The sequence below is a fragment of the Chinchilla lanigera genome, unplaced genomic scaffold, assembly GCF_000276665.1.
Source record: "Chinchilla lanigera isolate Chin_1 unplaced genomic scaffold, ChiLan1.0 scaffold00070, whole genome shotgun sequence".
NCBI classification, from domain to species: domain Eukaryota; kingdom Metazoa; phylum Chordata; class Mammalia; order Rodentia; family Chinchillidae; genus Chinchilla; species Chinchilla lanigera.
The window spans coordinates 4,903,077-4,920,444 of record NW_004955471.1 but is presented as its reverse complement, the minus strand read 5'-3'; the positions used below and the strand labels follow the sequence as shown (position 1 = coordinate 4,920,444).

Genomic DNA, 17,368 nt, shown 5'->3' with positions numbered 1-17,368 from the left:
ACTGCTGTGAGTTCAAGACCAGCTTGGGCTACAAAGTGAGCTCAAGGTCAGCCTGAACTGCATAGCGAGACCCTGTCTCAAAAAGACCAAAACAAAAGTCACTCAGGGGGCTGGGGATTTAGCTCAGCGGCAAAAGCACCTGCCTGGCAAGTGCAAGGTCGTGAGTTCGGTTCCCGGTACCGGAGAAAACCAAAAAAAAAAAAAACAAAAGTCACTCAGACTAAGATACAGTGACACCCTCCTATAAAAAAGGTCACCATGTAACCCATAATACAAAATAGACCTCTTTTCACTAAATGAGTGACTGCTACTTCTTTTACCAATTAGCCTTTTACTCAAGTTAGCCTGTCCACCTATAAATGAGATTTACACACACCATCACAGAATTGTCCATTTGACTCTGCTTTCTTAGATGGTCCTTAAAATTACACAACCAAGGCTTAACCTCTATGGTAGGTTCTGATGGCCTCTTAGACACTTTATAGTACCCTACAATGTGCAGTATTCCTCACTACAATGAGAAATCAACCCAAGTTTTAGACTCTATATATGTTTCTGTGGTCTATGGCTGAAAAAAATCTAAGATGTATATATCTCTATATGCATATATGTGTGTATGTATTTATATATATATATATATGTGTTTTACACATACATACCTCTGTATACACACACAGGACGAACAGAAGCATAAAACGGCTACATAACTTAGCTGTTTTTAAGCATAGCATACAGATTATAAGGTCCTTAATCTCCTTTAAGACTCTGCAGCAGCAGGACTATGGCTCCCTGCCACACACATCTGCTCAGAGACAAGTCCGCATTACTTCATGATTAACAGGTTGACCATCTACGGTTACATAATACAATCTGGGCATCTGTGTAGGAAGCCATGAACTTTCATCCTTACCCAACCAAATGAACTGCCTCCTACGTAAAAGGCAAGGGGCCTTGAAAAGCTACAAACTCCCCCAATTTCCTGTGCTCTGAAAACCTTCATCCTTACAAATCTACCTCCATCTATGCCAATTTCGCCCACCTCCCGGCCCTTCTCGATGATGAGGGTGCTGTCCTTTCCAAGGAAGCTCCTCTGCCAGGACCTGGGTCCTTCCCTCCCCTCCTGCCACGCTTTTCCTCCCACCATGTAACTAGGCAGCCCTCTCTGCCAGACTGCAAAAGGGTTTCCCACCTCACACCAACAAACCACCCCTCATCCGGCTCCTGGTCCCACCCTACCTACTGTGCCTTTGGCTGGCATTCACTGCCGAGGTACAGCGCAGTCCTCCGTGTTTTCCACTCCGGCACCCATCACGTGTCCCTCAGCCACTGCCCCATCTCATGCACCCTGCACTCCATGGACTGAAACGTGCCCCCAGTCCCCACACACTTCCTCCCTAACTGCCAAGCGCAAAGCACCATCCTTCTGTCTAATTTCACTTGGTGTCTTCGGAGGCCACCGGATAGCAATCATGATTCTCCACTTCTCCGTTAGTTTCTATGGTCTCATTTCTCTGGGTTCACTTCTGAATTCTTCAGTGGATTCTTCTATCTGCTTTGCAGGATCCTCTCTCCCAAGCTCTCATCCCAGCAGCTCTTGCCTGCCTTAGACTTTCTCTAGCCAGGTGCACCTGCACCCGCCCACAGCCTCAACCCTCCTGAGGACATCTCCAGCCTAGACCTTTACTTTGAGCCAAAGCACTTACACAACATCTCCACACAGCTCATCTGTGCGTATCTCACATGCTATTCTGTTTAAAACTAACTTCCTCTCATTATTGCCACTGTGACCTTCCACTCTTCTCTTCCCGAATTCTCCAACAAATTGAAGGAAATCACCTCCTATGCAGTTGCCCAAGCAAAACCTAAGACTCCGCCTTTCCCCACATTGAACAGAACTGGCAAAACTGTCTGCTGTGGTCTCAGCATCTCTGGAAACCAATGCCTTCCATTCTGTCTTCTCACATTTTCCCCCAAGTGCTGCATTGTTTGTATTTTTACAATAATAAATATATTTAAAAACTGTCAAGCTATTCTCACCTGGGGGAAGAAAGAGTTCCAATAGGAAGGGACAGAGCTCCTCAGGTGCTGACAATCTTCTGTTTCTTGTCATGGCTAGTAATCCCCCAAGTGTTTGTAGCCGTTCACTGGACTGTGTGTGTGTGCTTTATGAGTGTTCTGGAGGGATATTTAACAACAGAAAATAAAAAATTTTAAACTATCCTACTTAGCTCTTTTTGTATACTGAGCTCACAGTGTATTAATCTGTCATAAGCATTCTTTAGCTGTCTCTTACAGTGGTTCTTAACTGAAAATTTCTTTACAAACTGCATGATGTTGCTGCATAAGCCAGACGCCAGCGTCTCACCCCAACTGAACAAAAACTGAATCACCGCAAAAGGATCCTCAACATGTAGGTAAAGTTTTTTAATTTTACAAGTGCCTCTGAAAACAGTCTCTACAAATGGTTACCTGGAATAGAAACTCCTTCAAAACACTGACTATACCTTCCTTGTATTACTAGTACCCTAGTAGTGCACCGTGTACAGCAAGCTCTCAAAAAATGGGGTGCGAGACACTCTAGTCACATCAGTCCATCAAAGGGCAGCACAGAGTCCGGGGTATAACTCAGCAGCTGCGTGAGAACAAACATTGCATTTGTGGTATTTTCTGTTTTGTGTGGAGGACCTCACGCGGGTTCAGTCCTTGGTGCGTATGCTCATGCACACACACACACACACAGCCCCAGAAAGAGTCAAGTGTCACAGCGCAGGCCTGTAATCCCATTTGGTAACCTAGATGGCTGAGTCAGGAGGACTGCAAGGTCCAAGCCCAGGCTGGGTGACTTAGCCACTCAGCAAGACTCTGTCTTAAAACAACAAAAAAAGGGGTGGGGATGTAGCTGTGAAAGAAGGGCCCGGGTTCAGAAGGCCCTAGTACCACCAAAGAAGAAAAGTCTAAGAAAACTAGCAGGAATGAGGTGCCTATTACCTACTAATTTCTTTCACTTCAGACCATTAAAACAGCATGAGTCCAGGATACTCTGGATACCACTAAATGTAATGTGCCTTTAATCCATGGAGTGTGTATGCACATGTGCGTGCCTGCGTCACAGTAATTCCTCAATATTTACAACTCTCAGCTCATCGTTAGAATTAACCCCTTGTCAGATGTACAGTCTGCAAACATTTCTTCCATTCTACAGTCTCCCTTCTCACTCTATTACTTCACATCAGTGCAGAAGCTTTGTTTATTTAGTTCCACTTGTCCACCCAAAAACTGATTGCAAAGCCCGATGACGTGAAAAATTTCCCCTATGTGTTCTTCTAGGAGTGCTACAGTTTCAAGTATTATATTTAACTTTCCCTCCATTTTAAGCTGACTTTTGCATACGATGTAAAAAAATATGGGTCCAATTTCATTCTTCTGCATGTGGCTATCCAGTTTTTGTAAAATCATTTCTAGAAGAAAATTTCATTTCCTCTTTGTTTTCTAGGTACTCTTGTTAAGGATCAGCTGGCCATATATGTGTGGATTATTTCTGGGCTGCCTATTCTGCTCCATTCATCTGTATGTCTGCTTTCTTGCTAATACCAGATTGTTAATTAATGTGCTATTGAAAGTAGGAGTTGTGATGGCTCGAGCTTCATTATTCTTTCTCTAGACTGATTTGGTTATTTGGAGTCCTTTGTGGTTCAACATAAATATTAGGATGGGTGTATTAGTCAGGTCTTCCCTTGCTGGGACAAAATGCCTGACATACACAATTGAAGAGGAGGAAATGGTTCATTCATTCATGGTTTCTGAGGTATCAGTACATGGCTGACTGGTTACATTGCCGTGGGTGTGAGAAGCAGCAAAACATTGAAGGGCAAATCTGCTAACTTCACTGCAGCTGGGAAGCAGAGACCAGCCTAAGTGTACCTGGGAGAGACATACAATTCAGAGTCCTCCAGTGACCTACCTCTAAATGGTCCCTAACAGTATGTTCAGCTATGAACATCAGTAGATTAAACCACTGATGAGTAAAACTTCCTCAGAATCTAATCACTTTTCCAGGGGTCTCTTAACCCAGTCAAATTGACGATTAAACTTAACCATCACAATTGTTTTTCAAGGGGCTGGGGATTTAGCTTAGCAGCAAAGCGCCTGCCTGGCAAGCGCAAGGTCATGAGTTTGATTCTAGGTACAGAAGAAAAACAAAAAAAAAAAAACCAAAAACAATTGTTTTTCAAAAAATTTCACTGGGTTTTTGATTAATTATACTGAGTCTGTAAGTCACTTTGGGCAATATGAAAATTTTAATAGTATGAAGTCTTCTGATTCCTGAACATGAGCTGTCGTTCTTTGTCTTCTTTAATTTCTTTCATCAACATTTTGTAGCTTCCACAGTACAAGCCCATCATCTTGGTTAAATTTATTCCACAGTATTTTATTCTTTCTAATGCTACATAGGGTTGCTTTCTTAAATTTTTTTGATAGCCTGTTGTTTACAGAAATCCAACCAATTATTTTGTATGTTGATTTTATATCCCCAGCTCTACTGAAATCTTTATTAGCTCTAACCATTTGTGACATTTATAGGGTTTTCTGCATACAATATATCATCAGCAAACAGAATTCTACTTCCTTTTTCTGATTTGCACGCTTTTTATTTCTTTTTTTTAAGTCCTCTAGCTAGGACTTCTGGTATTATGTTAAATATTTAACAGCCAAGGGTGCTTATGCTTACGTTTTTCCTAAACTTAGAAAAAAAGCTTCCAGCTTTTCACCACTAAATTTGAGCCACGTGTGGTGGCACATGCCTGCAATCCTAGCACTTGGGAAGCCGAGGCAGGAGGATCTTTGTGAGTTCAAGGCCAGCCTGGGCTACAAAGTGAACCCAACACCAGCCTGAACTGCATAGCGCAACCTTGTCTCAAAAAGACAAAAGTAAATAAATAAATAAAAAATAAATTTGATGCTGGCTGTGGGTTTTTCAATTAGTCTTTATTATTTTGAGGTTAAATTCTCCTACACCTAGTTTATTGAGAGTTTTTATTATGAAAAGGTACTGAATTTCGCCAAGTACGTTTTCTGTGTTCAATAACTAATTGAGCACATCATGTGATGTTTTTAACCTTCAATCTAAAAAAAAATATGAGGAGTAGCAAAAAATACAATTAAAAATGAGCAAAGAAGTTGTTTTGGAGAGGATCCTATGTGTGCATTTTTGCTGTTAGGGCTTTTTTTTGTTTTTGTTTTTATTTCTGGGGATCAAACCCAGGGTCTTGTGAGTGCTAACCACAGTCTACCACTGAGCTACACTCCCAGGCAAGCAAAGGATCTGAATACTACTCCAAAGAATACACATAAATAACCAACAGGTAAAAGAAAACAGACTCAACCCTTGCTAATCACAGAAATGCACAGCAAAATACACAATGATGTATAACATCACTTCTATTAGGATAATGATCATAAAAATCGTTTTTTAATAAGGATTATAAAAATCTTTTAAAAACCCTACAAGATAACACATATTATACAAAATGCACAGAAACTGTAACCCTCTGGCACTGCTGGTAGGAACATGAAATGGTACAGATGCTATGGAAAGCAGTGTGCAGGTTTCTGAAAAATTAAAAGAATTACTAAGCTACAGAGATAGCTCGGGGTAGAGTGCTTACCTAGCATGTGCAAGGCCGTGGGCCCAATCCTTACCACCAACAGATATTAATAGAAACACCGTATGATCTAGCAATAAAAAGTTGCTGTTAGAAATGATAAATAGCTACACACAACCTTATAGAGGGCATGTCAACGCCAGCAGTTTTGGCCTCCTTTTCTGTAAGTTCCCGTAAAGCCTATTCACCCCTGTTAAAGCATTTACATTAACCATTTAACACTGCTAACTGGTTTGTAATTACAGACTATCCTGCTATTTGTAGCAGCAATTCAGTTACACAGAATCTGGACCCTGACATGACACCTAACTCTTGGAATAGAAAGAAGTAAGAACTTTGTGACAAAGGAAAAACTGCTTGCAAGACTAAAGTACAGATTCTTCATGCTTAGAGAAAAGCCACACAGACAGACAGACAGACACACACACACACACACACACACACACAAAATATGGGAACACAGAAAAGAGAAGACTAAGGGGAAAGGAAACACAGGCAAACACTTTAGGTTTAATATTAGTAAAATCTCAGGAATCTAAATGCTTCCCTAACGTCCAAAACAAAGGGACAGAATTCTTCCAAGAGATTATAATCAAGAAAAATACAGTCAGATATGTTTGCATGTCCAAGATGGTTCAATGTCCTTCATCACATACAACATTTTGGGGTAGGAAGATTATAAGCCAATGTGCTTGTCTGCGTCTGAAACACAATCCCAGGTGAGTTCCCATGTCCAGTTAGTTAAGAAAAATAAAGGGTGGGGCAAAGTGAGACCAATTTATAAGTCTGTTGTGGAAAACAACTTAATTAGGCTTCCTAACCAAACTGTGCCACCGTCAGAACTTAAAGCTGTAGGAATCTAAGGGAGCACACAGGGCACTCCTCTGGCCTGCATGTGGTTCCCACTCTTGAGTGTCTCCTCACTGTTGCTTTCACTTGCTGAGATCACAAATGATGAGATCTTTGACCCCGAGACTGATTCAACACACCTGAAAGCAAGTGGCTCAAAATTATCTCCTGAAGTCACACGTAGCTACCCAGTCTAGTACCTTCCAGCAAGAAAGAGGCGCAAACGCCACTCTGAGCATGTGCATGAAGGAAGAGGCGTGCCCGCACATCCATGTTTCAGCGTGGAACTCTGGGAGCGGTTTAAGCTAAAAACCAAAGAAAGCAGCTAAAAGCAAAAACAAAAACCCTACTCACTGACAAAGAGTTTGTAACTTAATCTCCTGGTAGGGCAAAACCTGTAGACTGGACCCGTGGTCTGTTTTTTTTTCTCACAATGGGGTCAAACTTATTCCACGCTCAGAATTCACTATGGAAATTTCAATAATGTGTTTCTTTTGATAAAACTTAAAATGGTTTCAACCACCCTGTTCTAGAACATCTATCTAAATGACTGCTTCTAAACGAAGTACAGCCCCATCGCTCAGTGTCCAAAGCCCCAATTCTTAGGCATCAAGGGGTCTAACTCTGCCAGGAGGCAATCAGGAAAGAGAGAAGTAAACAATGTATGTAGAAGGCATGCTCACGGCAAGTTAAGGCCACAGGACACAATTTTACTCTGCAGAAAGAAAAGCTCGTCAGTACCTCAAACCAGCATTCAGAACTATGAGCACACTGGAAATATCAATTTAATTTAAGCAAACAGTATCTGTAGCCTTACAGTGCTATTTTACATATTTATTAGTGATACTCTTTTGTCAGTACTTACACTGTCCGTTAGCTTGGATTATGTGGTATATAAGATCTTTGCATGACCACACCTTTTATATTGTATTTATAAACATTTAAGTGACAATGCAATTAAAGTAATGATGGCAATATCCGGCTTCTGCAATTGGATGTTAGATTTTTCTTATATTGTTCGCTTTTGGGTCTTGCGTGTATGAGTGTGTGTGTTGTGTGTATAAGTCCGAATGTGCTGAGTATTGGGCAAACACTCCATCACTGAGCTACATCTCTAATCCTTGTCATTTTCTCTTTGTTTTGGGGATATTTTGGGTTTTGCTTTTGTTTTATTGGAGAATGAACCCAAGGCTTTCCCATTGAGCTACATCCCCAACCCTTTTTTTAATTTCTTTTTTTATTTTGAGACAGGTTCTTACTACATTACAAAGTTGCCCAGGCGGGGCTCGAACTTGCAGTCCTCTTGCCTCTGCCTTTCAGCGCGTTGGGATTCTAAGTGTGCAGCACTGTGCCCAGTGCTTTGTTTTTCATTTTTAAGTAGACCAAACACTGCTCATGTTTGAGAAACTGCAATCTCAATTAGATGGAAGGAATAACTCCTAATATTGTACAGACCAGTAAGATAACTACTGCTGACAATAATCAATTGAATATTTTACCATAGCTAGCAGAAACAATTTTGAATGTTCCCAGCATAAAAGATGATAAATGTCTAAAGGGAAAGATGCCAATTACCCTGATCTGATCATTACATATTATATTCATCTATTGAAACGCCACTCTATACCCCAGAAATATTTACAATTACTGTACGTCAACAAATATACACCATACTGCAAGTATCATAAAGATGTTGAGGTCTTCAAATTGAAATGTGGGTAACATTTGTAAATAAATCGGGTCATTCTTAGGATACAGGGTTAGTCCTTTAATTGACTCATCACCTAAACAGGTGAAATTTTCCTCAACAGAGTTTCCTCAATATCTGAAGACCTTTGCTTCATACTTTTGTCCTTTTTGCTTTTCTAGGAGGAAGAATTAGTGCCTGTCTTTAAGCAAATACAGTAGTGACAATGGCTCTAAAAGGTTTAGTACAAGTGAGGAAGGATGCAGAAGCCAGACGTTTATTCAAAGAAAGAAGTGGTATTTCGAGGATGGGAAGGGAGGGAAAATAGAGGAAAATATCATCACTATCTCTAAACATCCAACCAGCCTCGATACAGAGGGAGGACGAGGGGCTGGGGTGCAGCTGCATGGAAAAGCACATGGTCAGCAGGTGTGAGGCCCTGTGTTCCATCCCCAGCACAAAAAAGGAACCCTAACAGCAGCAGCAAAGCAGTGAAATGAGGCTTATGTAGCTACAAATGGTTTTTATAGAGCCAGAGGAAAGAAGCATACAAGGACGAAAATTTTGTAGCAAGATGCTGAAGACCACAAACATTTATCAAGCAGTTTCTGGTGCTAACACTGCTGTGTGTTCAAACACACTGCAAGATTACTGTGGAACCTTCCAGCTACCAGCTTTGAGCACCAACAAGACACACCCGTACAATGGTTATTTTCTAAGTTCTTTCTCCAAAGGGTTTAAGGAGCACAAGCATAATCAATAGTCAATTTCAAAACACTGCAGAAGAGATTAAAACGAGGAGTAAGGGTGAGAGAAGGCTATTAATCATTTCTGCGAGAAACAATCACTGCTATTTAAAAATTCACAAAGTAATCTGAAATTCACAAGACATTCTCCAAGGAGGAGAGCAATACAAACTTTTAAATGTCTTTTGTACTATTTGGTTACAAGTGATTATAATAACATAAACAGAAGGTAGCGTAAGTGGTAACTATAGCTTATTTTAGTCACTCTGAAATGTTACAACATAACGAAATGCACATAAATCAATTTCACCAAATCAATGTTTCCTTATTTCCTCAGCCTAGAAGGCAACAGCTTCTGACAAATTACAATGTAACAAACATTCTGCTTTAGGTTTAAGAAAACATAGGTAATAAACCAAATACTTTGGATCAGGCTTAAAAATTTTGTTTTCAGGAATGAAAATAGTCTAGCCTTAAAATATTTTTGTATTCATAGTAAAAACTTATCAGGATATATTAAAACTAAATCTAAAAACTGCTAAAAAAAAACTATTCTTAAAATAAGAATGAATGGTGAGAATGAACAAAACTAAGACTGACTATGGCAAAGAACTCAAAATAGATACTTAAAATATTAAGGGTCCTAGTTAGGAATTTCAGATACTAGTGAAGTTGATAGATAAACTGTTAAAATATAAATATATTGCATCTTTTTCATGAAAAAATTTTAAAGGCAGAAAATAAAGACGAAAAGAATAGTTACCTATTGCATGACCCTATTCTGTCCTTGCAAATCTGGTCAAGCGTCCAGTTGACTGTTTCAATCAGCAATGTGTTTTTTGGGGTTTTGTTTTTTATTTTTTTAAAAACACCTGCATCTACATGTTCCTACTCATTAAAATACCTGGCACAAAAGTAACATTAATTCAATAAACATATATTAGAAATATTTGCTGTAAGGGGCTGGGGATGTAGCTCAGCAGCACAGTGCCTGCCTGGCAAGTGCAAGGTTGTGAGTTCAATTCCTGGTACCAGAAAAAAAAAAAAAGAAAGAAATTTTCGCTGTAAGGATAAAGGGGCAAATAAGACAACTATGGTATTGTCCCTCGCTGGGTTTTTATGACAACAGTCTATGGCAGTGATGGCGAACCTTTCAGAGCTTTCAACAATAACAAATGGCCAGCTGTGACATGCATGCCCTAGGCTCACCACCACTGGTCTATGGAGAGGACCTCTAATAGGTTTCTTCCTTACTGTTAAAAACTCCATCTAAATCTGGGTAACTGCATCTTATTACAACACCTGGTCAACACCTAAGACGGATGTGGAGCAAATCAGTCAAGGGTACAGTGTGTCTCTTTCCCACCCCCAGGGGCATTTCCTAAAATCACTGAACTTTAAGGTGAGCGAGGCTTATATTTGGGCTGCTACAAGAAAATATCATAAGCCAGGCAGCTCATACACAGCAGAAACGTATTCTTGCAGCTCTGAAGGATAGGAAGTCCAAAATGAGGTACCAGCAGATTTAGTGTCTGGTGAGGGCTCAACTCCTGGCTCACAAATGGCACTTGCTTCTGCAACCTCAATGGCAGAAGAGGCAAACAAGCTCCTGTGGGGCCCTTTATGAAGGCGCTCATCCTACTCTTGGGCCGGGGATACAGCTCAGCAGCACAGGTGCCTGCCTGACAAGCGCAAGGTCCTGAGTTTGATTCCCGGTACCAAAAAAAAAAAAAAAGACATAATCACCTCCTGCAGAGCCCTTCTGAAGAATGAACTCCATTTCCTCATGGAGACAGAAGGCAGCAGTTAAGAATATAGAACTCAATAGCCAGGACAGTAGGCACAGGTAACTGTCCCACCTCTTATTGGTACAAGGTGGCAATTTCTTTACTTTTCAGTCTCAGCTTCATACTTTTCAGTCTCATGAAATGGGGGGACAATGTGGTCATTTTTCACTAGCTATTAAAAGGTTAAATGAGATAAAACATGTATACAGCAGCTGCATATAAAACACGTAGTAAATGGTAGCAATGGTGGAAAAAAAAAAAAAGATCTGTAATCCTTAAGATGGTTCTCTTTATCAGTAGAAGAGATAAAAGCTAGTAGTGGAGGCATGGGAGGTGTGGATTAAGGTAATAAAGTTTGACAATCACTGTCCAAGAGACTCTAACTTCCTTTGTTTCGTATCACAGGACTATAAAATATCCACTTCCCTAGTTTAAAACTTTTTATTTGGCGGCATGGTGATTAAATCAAGGGTCTTCACACTAAGCTACACCCCCAGCTCTTTAATTTTTTTATTTTAAAACAGGATCTCACTAAGTTGTCTGGACAACGTTGAACTTGCAATCCTCCTGCCTCAGCTTCCCAAAGTGCTGAGATTTTACGTGTGTACCAGCACACCTGATGTAACCTCATGAAATATTCATCTAGTCTTAGAACTTCCAGAATATCATTGTATCAAACTCTTAATCTCATAATTCTCTCCAACTACTTCCTTTCTTCCCCTCTACCTTTCAGAATTATTTATTCCTCAAATGAAAATGTTTTTACTTCTAAAAGACCTTATTATGCAGCTGTACAACAGAATATCTGATTTTCCCTTTTTTTTTTTAAAGACAACAAAGGGGACCATCAGATTTCTAGACGGCATTATGGAAGAGTCATAACCCCTACAGTGAGTTTACACAGATTTCTCCCAACTACGAAATCTCGAGTTAGTTAAAATACATCCAATTTTCAAAATATGTATTTTTACAGCTGTCTAGGAACAATCTCATTCAAGCTTGATTTGTACAATATTGTCCAGGACAATCAGCAGTCGTAAGGATACAAACATTTTCTGAGTCATCTACTCCATGAACTCATTATGTGTCTAAGATCCCCAACTTCAGACTGCTCTCAGTTTGGTGCGGTTCATCTAGACCTAAAGCATCAACTAGGCTGCAAAGGCTGCACAGAAGTAAAGAACGATGCTGTAAAAGCCGGGGGAAAGACTACAAATTAGATCTCAGGCCTTGGGTACAACATCCATTCCTCTGGGAAGGCTTCCATCACCTCAGCCAACCTGGCCCTCTGGCCCCATCTGATTTCCACTGTTTACAGCACTTTCCCTGAACCGATCGTACGTAAGTTTGCTCTCTCCCCACAGCATGTGAGCTCAGTGAGGGAAGAGACCATCACCCAACACGTGCAATGATGCCTTGCATAATCTACCTTCTATTAACAACTGTTTGAGGCCACGTGCCCCGAGTTCTGAGGGAAAACTTCAGAGAGACGTGATATTCAAAATGGCTTTAAAGAATCTAGGAGTCTGCCAGGTAAAGAAGACTTTGAAGAACTAAGTTTCCACGTTAAACTGCCATATATAAGCTATTGTGCAAATATCTCCTAAGGTTTAAGTTTCTTCTCCATAACACCTTCCAAAAGCTCAGTTTCTATTGTTTTTTAAAATCTACCATTGAGGGAGGTTATTAGACAAAGATCACTGGAGTAACCGGTCACAGTGTGGTGTGGAAAAACACAGATCCCAACGATCCAGTCAAAGTTGGAAGACCTGGAGCTCACCAGAGTCCTACTGGAAGCTGACAGGTCTACATTAGAAAGCTGAAGAGTGAGCTGGGGGTGCTGAGGAGTCTGCCTTGGAAGACAGACATTCCAAGCCAACATGGAAGACTAGAGCTTCTTTCCCTTTTTACTCCGTTCAGGCTACAAGCCTATTGGCTAGTGTCACTCACACCCAGGGGTGTCTTCTGTCTTCAGTAAATCCCTTCAGCCACAAGTAGAACTATGCTGATCCAATCAGCTGGGCCTTTCTTACTCAAACTGACACAACAGTTAACTATCACAGGGGATAGCCAAGTATGATCTGGGTTTGATGGAGGTTCATCTTTATACAACACCTCTCACACTTTGGTTGAACGTCTTTGAAGAGACTGGCCTAGGGCTGGGGATTTAGCTCAGCGGCACGGCTCCTGCCTGCCAAGAGCGAGGTTGTGAGTTCAATTCCTGGTATTGGGGAAAAAAAAAAAAACAACCAAAGAAAGAGACTAGCCTAACCAAATATGTGCAGTGAGTGAGGACTGGCAGGAGAACTTTGGGTGCTTGATTTCTTTTGAATCTTATTTTTCTTAAATGTTCGAGTTAACTTAATGAAGGAATTGGGCTAGGGATTTGGCTCAGTGGCCCAGCACCTGCCCGCCAAGTGTGAGGGCCTGAGTTCAATTCCTGGTACTCCTCTGCAAAAAAAAAAAAAAAAAACTTAATGAAGCAATCAAAGTATCGCTTATCAAAATCACCAAAATTATCTCACATGCCACAACTGCAGCTGAGTAAAGGACAGAAATAACATAAATGACACTGTACACTGGAACGAGAGAGGCAGAGCCCAAGAGCTGTAAATGTCTTTGGCTCTTGGCAAACACTGCAACGGAACCCCACACCCGCCTCCCTGTTCAATAGTGCAGCCTTGTCCATGTCCTAGAGGTTGGGTTCTGGCCAGGGAAACAAAGCCCAGCTCCTCATACACTCTGAGTAACCACTCGGGTAAGGGAAGGGTGCAGAGGATTAGAACAGAAAGGCTGCCACACAGACAGAGAACCTGCCAAGCTCCCATTCTACAGAAAAGGACGCGGAGGCCAGACACTGTGCTCTGTTTTTGTCAAACCTCAAGTCAGCAGAACCCAGCAATCCTGAAGTGGTCAGACATTATTTCTATTATCCTTGGTTATCTGATGTCTCTTAGGGACACCAAAATTTTACAAAGACAGCCGGATTGCTCAGCAGGAAAGAAGACTCATGGAATACAGCCAAGATTAAGCATTGTGACACAACCGTGCACAGAAGGACCTAAGCATACATCCTCAGAACATCCCCAGCTGGCCATCAGAGATACCCCGAGCCTGGCAAGCCCACGACCTCTGACAGCTCAACTTGATCTTCCCAATACTGACTACTGAAAATCACAGTCCTCTTAGGACAAGAGGAGGTCCCCATCCAGTTGTAAAGAACAAACAGGGTTACAGGAACGCAGAGCATCGACTCAGGGAAATTAATCCAGCAAGGTGGGTAAATCAATACCCTGAAGGTGCCTGGTGGTTTAATGCAGTGCTAGCAGAGCTAGTGTTGGCTGACACTAAAACAGTTTCCAGTCTCCAGAGATTCTCAAGGTCAAGGGTAGAAGGGAAAAATCTGGGCCATGCAAATTTCTTTTGTCACCCAAGTTCAATGGGACTGTGATTCTGAGTGAGCGCTCCAGCCTGCGCGGCATTGGGTCACCGCTTTCTATTCCTAGCGAGAACATTCAGAAAAAAACAGTATCTTCTAAAGTACAACTTTTGTAGAAAGAAGAGGCAGGGACAGGACGTCTGAACGTAATGGTATAAAATACCAAGAAGGTCTTCATTAAAAGCAACTCACTAAAGAGAAAAAAAAAATAAAATGAAATAAAGCACTCAGGTTTGGATCTCTTTCAGCTGATGTGAAGAACTTCAGGTTGCTGGTTGTTCTACAAGATAAATCTGAGCCTCTGAACACAATTTTAGCTAAAAGGTAAAACTATTTGCATCTAGAACGATTGGTATTAAGCATGGAGGGTTATTTCTCTTCTGGAAAAAGGCATGACTGCAAGACATTCAACCCATTTTGAGAAATTCAAGAATCAGACAAAGATCCACTGTCAGAGAATTCTATCATGACAAAAGAAAAAGAACTGCCCGAAGTTTTTTCTTTTGTAGTAGTTAGGTTAAAACTGCTTGAATCAAGTGGTCAACACCACAGAAACATTTTTTGTGCAAACGTCTGTTGTAATTATGTGGTTATTAATTATGATGTGGACTCTATACAAAAATGGACTCACTCGATACAAAAATGGACTCACTTGGACTCTATACAAAATGTACATCAATGGATGAATGAGTTGAAGGAAATCTTTCAAACATCAACCTGTAGTTGAAACTATAGTTTAATAATAGAACCTATGCTCAGTATGGTGGCACATGCCTGTAATCCCAGCACTCGGGAGGCTGAGGCAGGAGGATCCCCCATGAGTTTGAAGCCAGCCTGCACTACATAGCAAGACCCTGTCTCAACACCCCCTCAAAATAATTAGACCCACAGGACCATGCATACCCTAAGTAATGACAGACTCACATGTCACATATACTTTAACACACAAGATGGTCACCTTGGTCATCTCTCCCCGATGATATTCATCTTCAAAGCATCTTAACTTATGTAGCAAATGCACTGATAAAATTGCTTTGGAGAAGGCTATTAAAATTGTTGACCCTCTGAAGACCTCACCAGGCACAGCATCAGAAGGGCCTGTAAGAAGAGGGTAAGTACAGTAATACAGGAGTTCCCTTGATCCTTCCACAAAGTCACTGCTCTGACTTGGAGTCAGAAAGCTGGTTACTCAGTTGAGAAGCATCAAACAAATGCTGCTTTTGGGTACAAAGTATAACATGATTAAGCAAAGCCCTGGGGCCCTTTTACCACAGTTCCTTCATTCCATTTACACTCCTACAGCTTTCTTAATTCCTTCTGAAACCATTAGAACCAAAACACTACTGACCAAGAGCATGTATGAAGACATGGACACACACACACACACACACACAGTGAAGAAACAATTTTAGCTGAGCCGTCATCTAGCCAGGGCAAGGAGAATTTCTAATAACGAGGACTAAATAGAGAAACCCAATCACTTTCAGGATTCCTCACTATTTTATTATAGTAATTTATCAAAATGAAAGAGCTCTCAATGAAAGGGCATACGATACAGCCGCTGTGTTAACAACACACATTAAGTTTCCTCGTCTGTAAAATGGGCATAATGCCTTCAGAAAACAAGAGCATGCTGAAATGACATAAGATAAAATGCCTGGTTCAACTGTAAGTTTCCTTCCCTACCAACCTAACACTGCTAGGACTACAAGAATGTAAAATTGGGATTAAGAAAGGTACATGAACGCTAAGGACATGTAAACATGCCGTCAGGACTTATTTGGGTTCTGCCCCATCCTTTTGGGTGCTTTTCTAAACTGGGAACAGGTTCTTAACTACTTATCATTTTTCTTCCTCCCTGAAAGGAAAAAAGAGTAAATACTGCAAGAATTCAAGAATGACCCAACATACAACCAAGGGGGCCCCCGGAGTGACGCACAGCTGTACCGCCAAGATTACTAATTTTTAACAAGCCCCAACCGCTGACTCCAATAGCCTCTATCATTCTAATGAGCTACCCTCACCAGGGAGGAGGCAGGAGTTACTGACCTTGATTGTCCTCGTTTCCCAAGGAGGAAACGTGGAAACCCCTTCAGCACAGTGGTTCTCAATCTTGGCCACACAATAAAATCACTTGGAGAGCTTACAAAAATTTTAGATGCCCACGTCACACCCCGAGCCAAGTACATATGTAATATTTAGGAATGGGAGGCCGGGGAACCCCTTTTCTGAAAGTCTCCAGTGATTTCAGGAGGAAGCCAAGGCTGAAACCTGCTATCTAGGATCACCGTTCCTGACCTCAAGTGACTTGCACAGCAAGCCGCCCTAGGAATGCCAACCCACAGCGTTGCAGAGCCGCGACTTCCTAGCAGCGCAGGTACAACGAGGTCCCAAGCACCGCAACAGCGCAGGTGCCTGCGCTGGGATGCACACAGGGGACCTCACTCACCTGGGGATGACCCAGCTCCTTACAAGAGAGCCATTTTTTCCAAGCAGTTTGCATGTCCACAAAAATAAATTAGCCACTCTTAAGGGGTTCGACCAATGCCTCAATTCGCCACTAGCCATTAGAATTTTTTTTTTTTTTTTCCTTTTTAAAAGAGTGAATGTCTTGGGAAAGAACGAGGACGTGTGGGCCGGGTGACCCTCCACACCCGCACCCCGCTGGGGAAGCGCAGAGCAGCGCGCAGTGCCCGCGGGCTCCCCGGGCGCAGGGCGCGCGGGCCCGGCCCCTGCACCTGCCGGCCGCACCTGCCGCGCGCCCCCTCCCGCCTACCTTCCAGCAGCTCGTCCAGGCTGGTGACCTTCCGGCTGCCGTCGATGGTGTAGATGGTGCGGACGCCCTGGGGCAGGTTCACGTTGTCCGACAGCGAGCGGGTGAGCTCCATGAGGAGCGCATCGAAGGACCGGAAGCGGTCGCTGGAGATGGCAAAGACCAGGCCTTTGAAGTAGCGGTCCCCATTCCGGTAGAAGCGCGCCTTCTTGGCCTTCTTCTCCGAGCTGAGGGCCTGCAGGGTGCGCGTGCGGTAGAAGCTGCAGTGGGCGCTGTGCGCCGGGCTGGGGATGAGCCCGTTCCCCTTGGGGCCCGAGCCGCCGCCGCCCCCCGCGGGGCTGGGCGCGCCCCTCCGCGACCCCGGCCTCGGCCTTTTGTCCCGCTCCTCGAAGTGCTCCAGCTCGATGCTCCTGGCGCTGGCCAT

General features: G+C 42.3%; 1 protein-coding gene across 4 annotated transcripts in view; it reads right to left on the bottom strand.

Annotated features, from left to right (window-relative positions):
- The window catches only part of Dclk2 (doublecortin-like kinase 2), a gene marked incomplete at its 5' end in the record, with an annotated part of 141,350 nt that extends 123,982 nt beyond the window's left edge, over positions 1-17,368 (bottom strand). For all 4 annotated transcript variants that reach the window (XM_005400883.2, XM_005400882.2, XM_005400884.2 and 1 more), the window contains 1 exon segment: positions 16,948-17,368. In XM_005400883.2, coding sequence (XP_005400940.1) covers positions 16,948-17,368 — 421 coding nt within the window.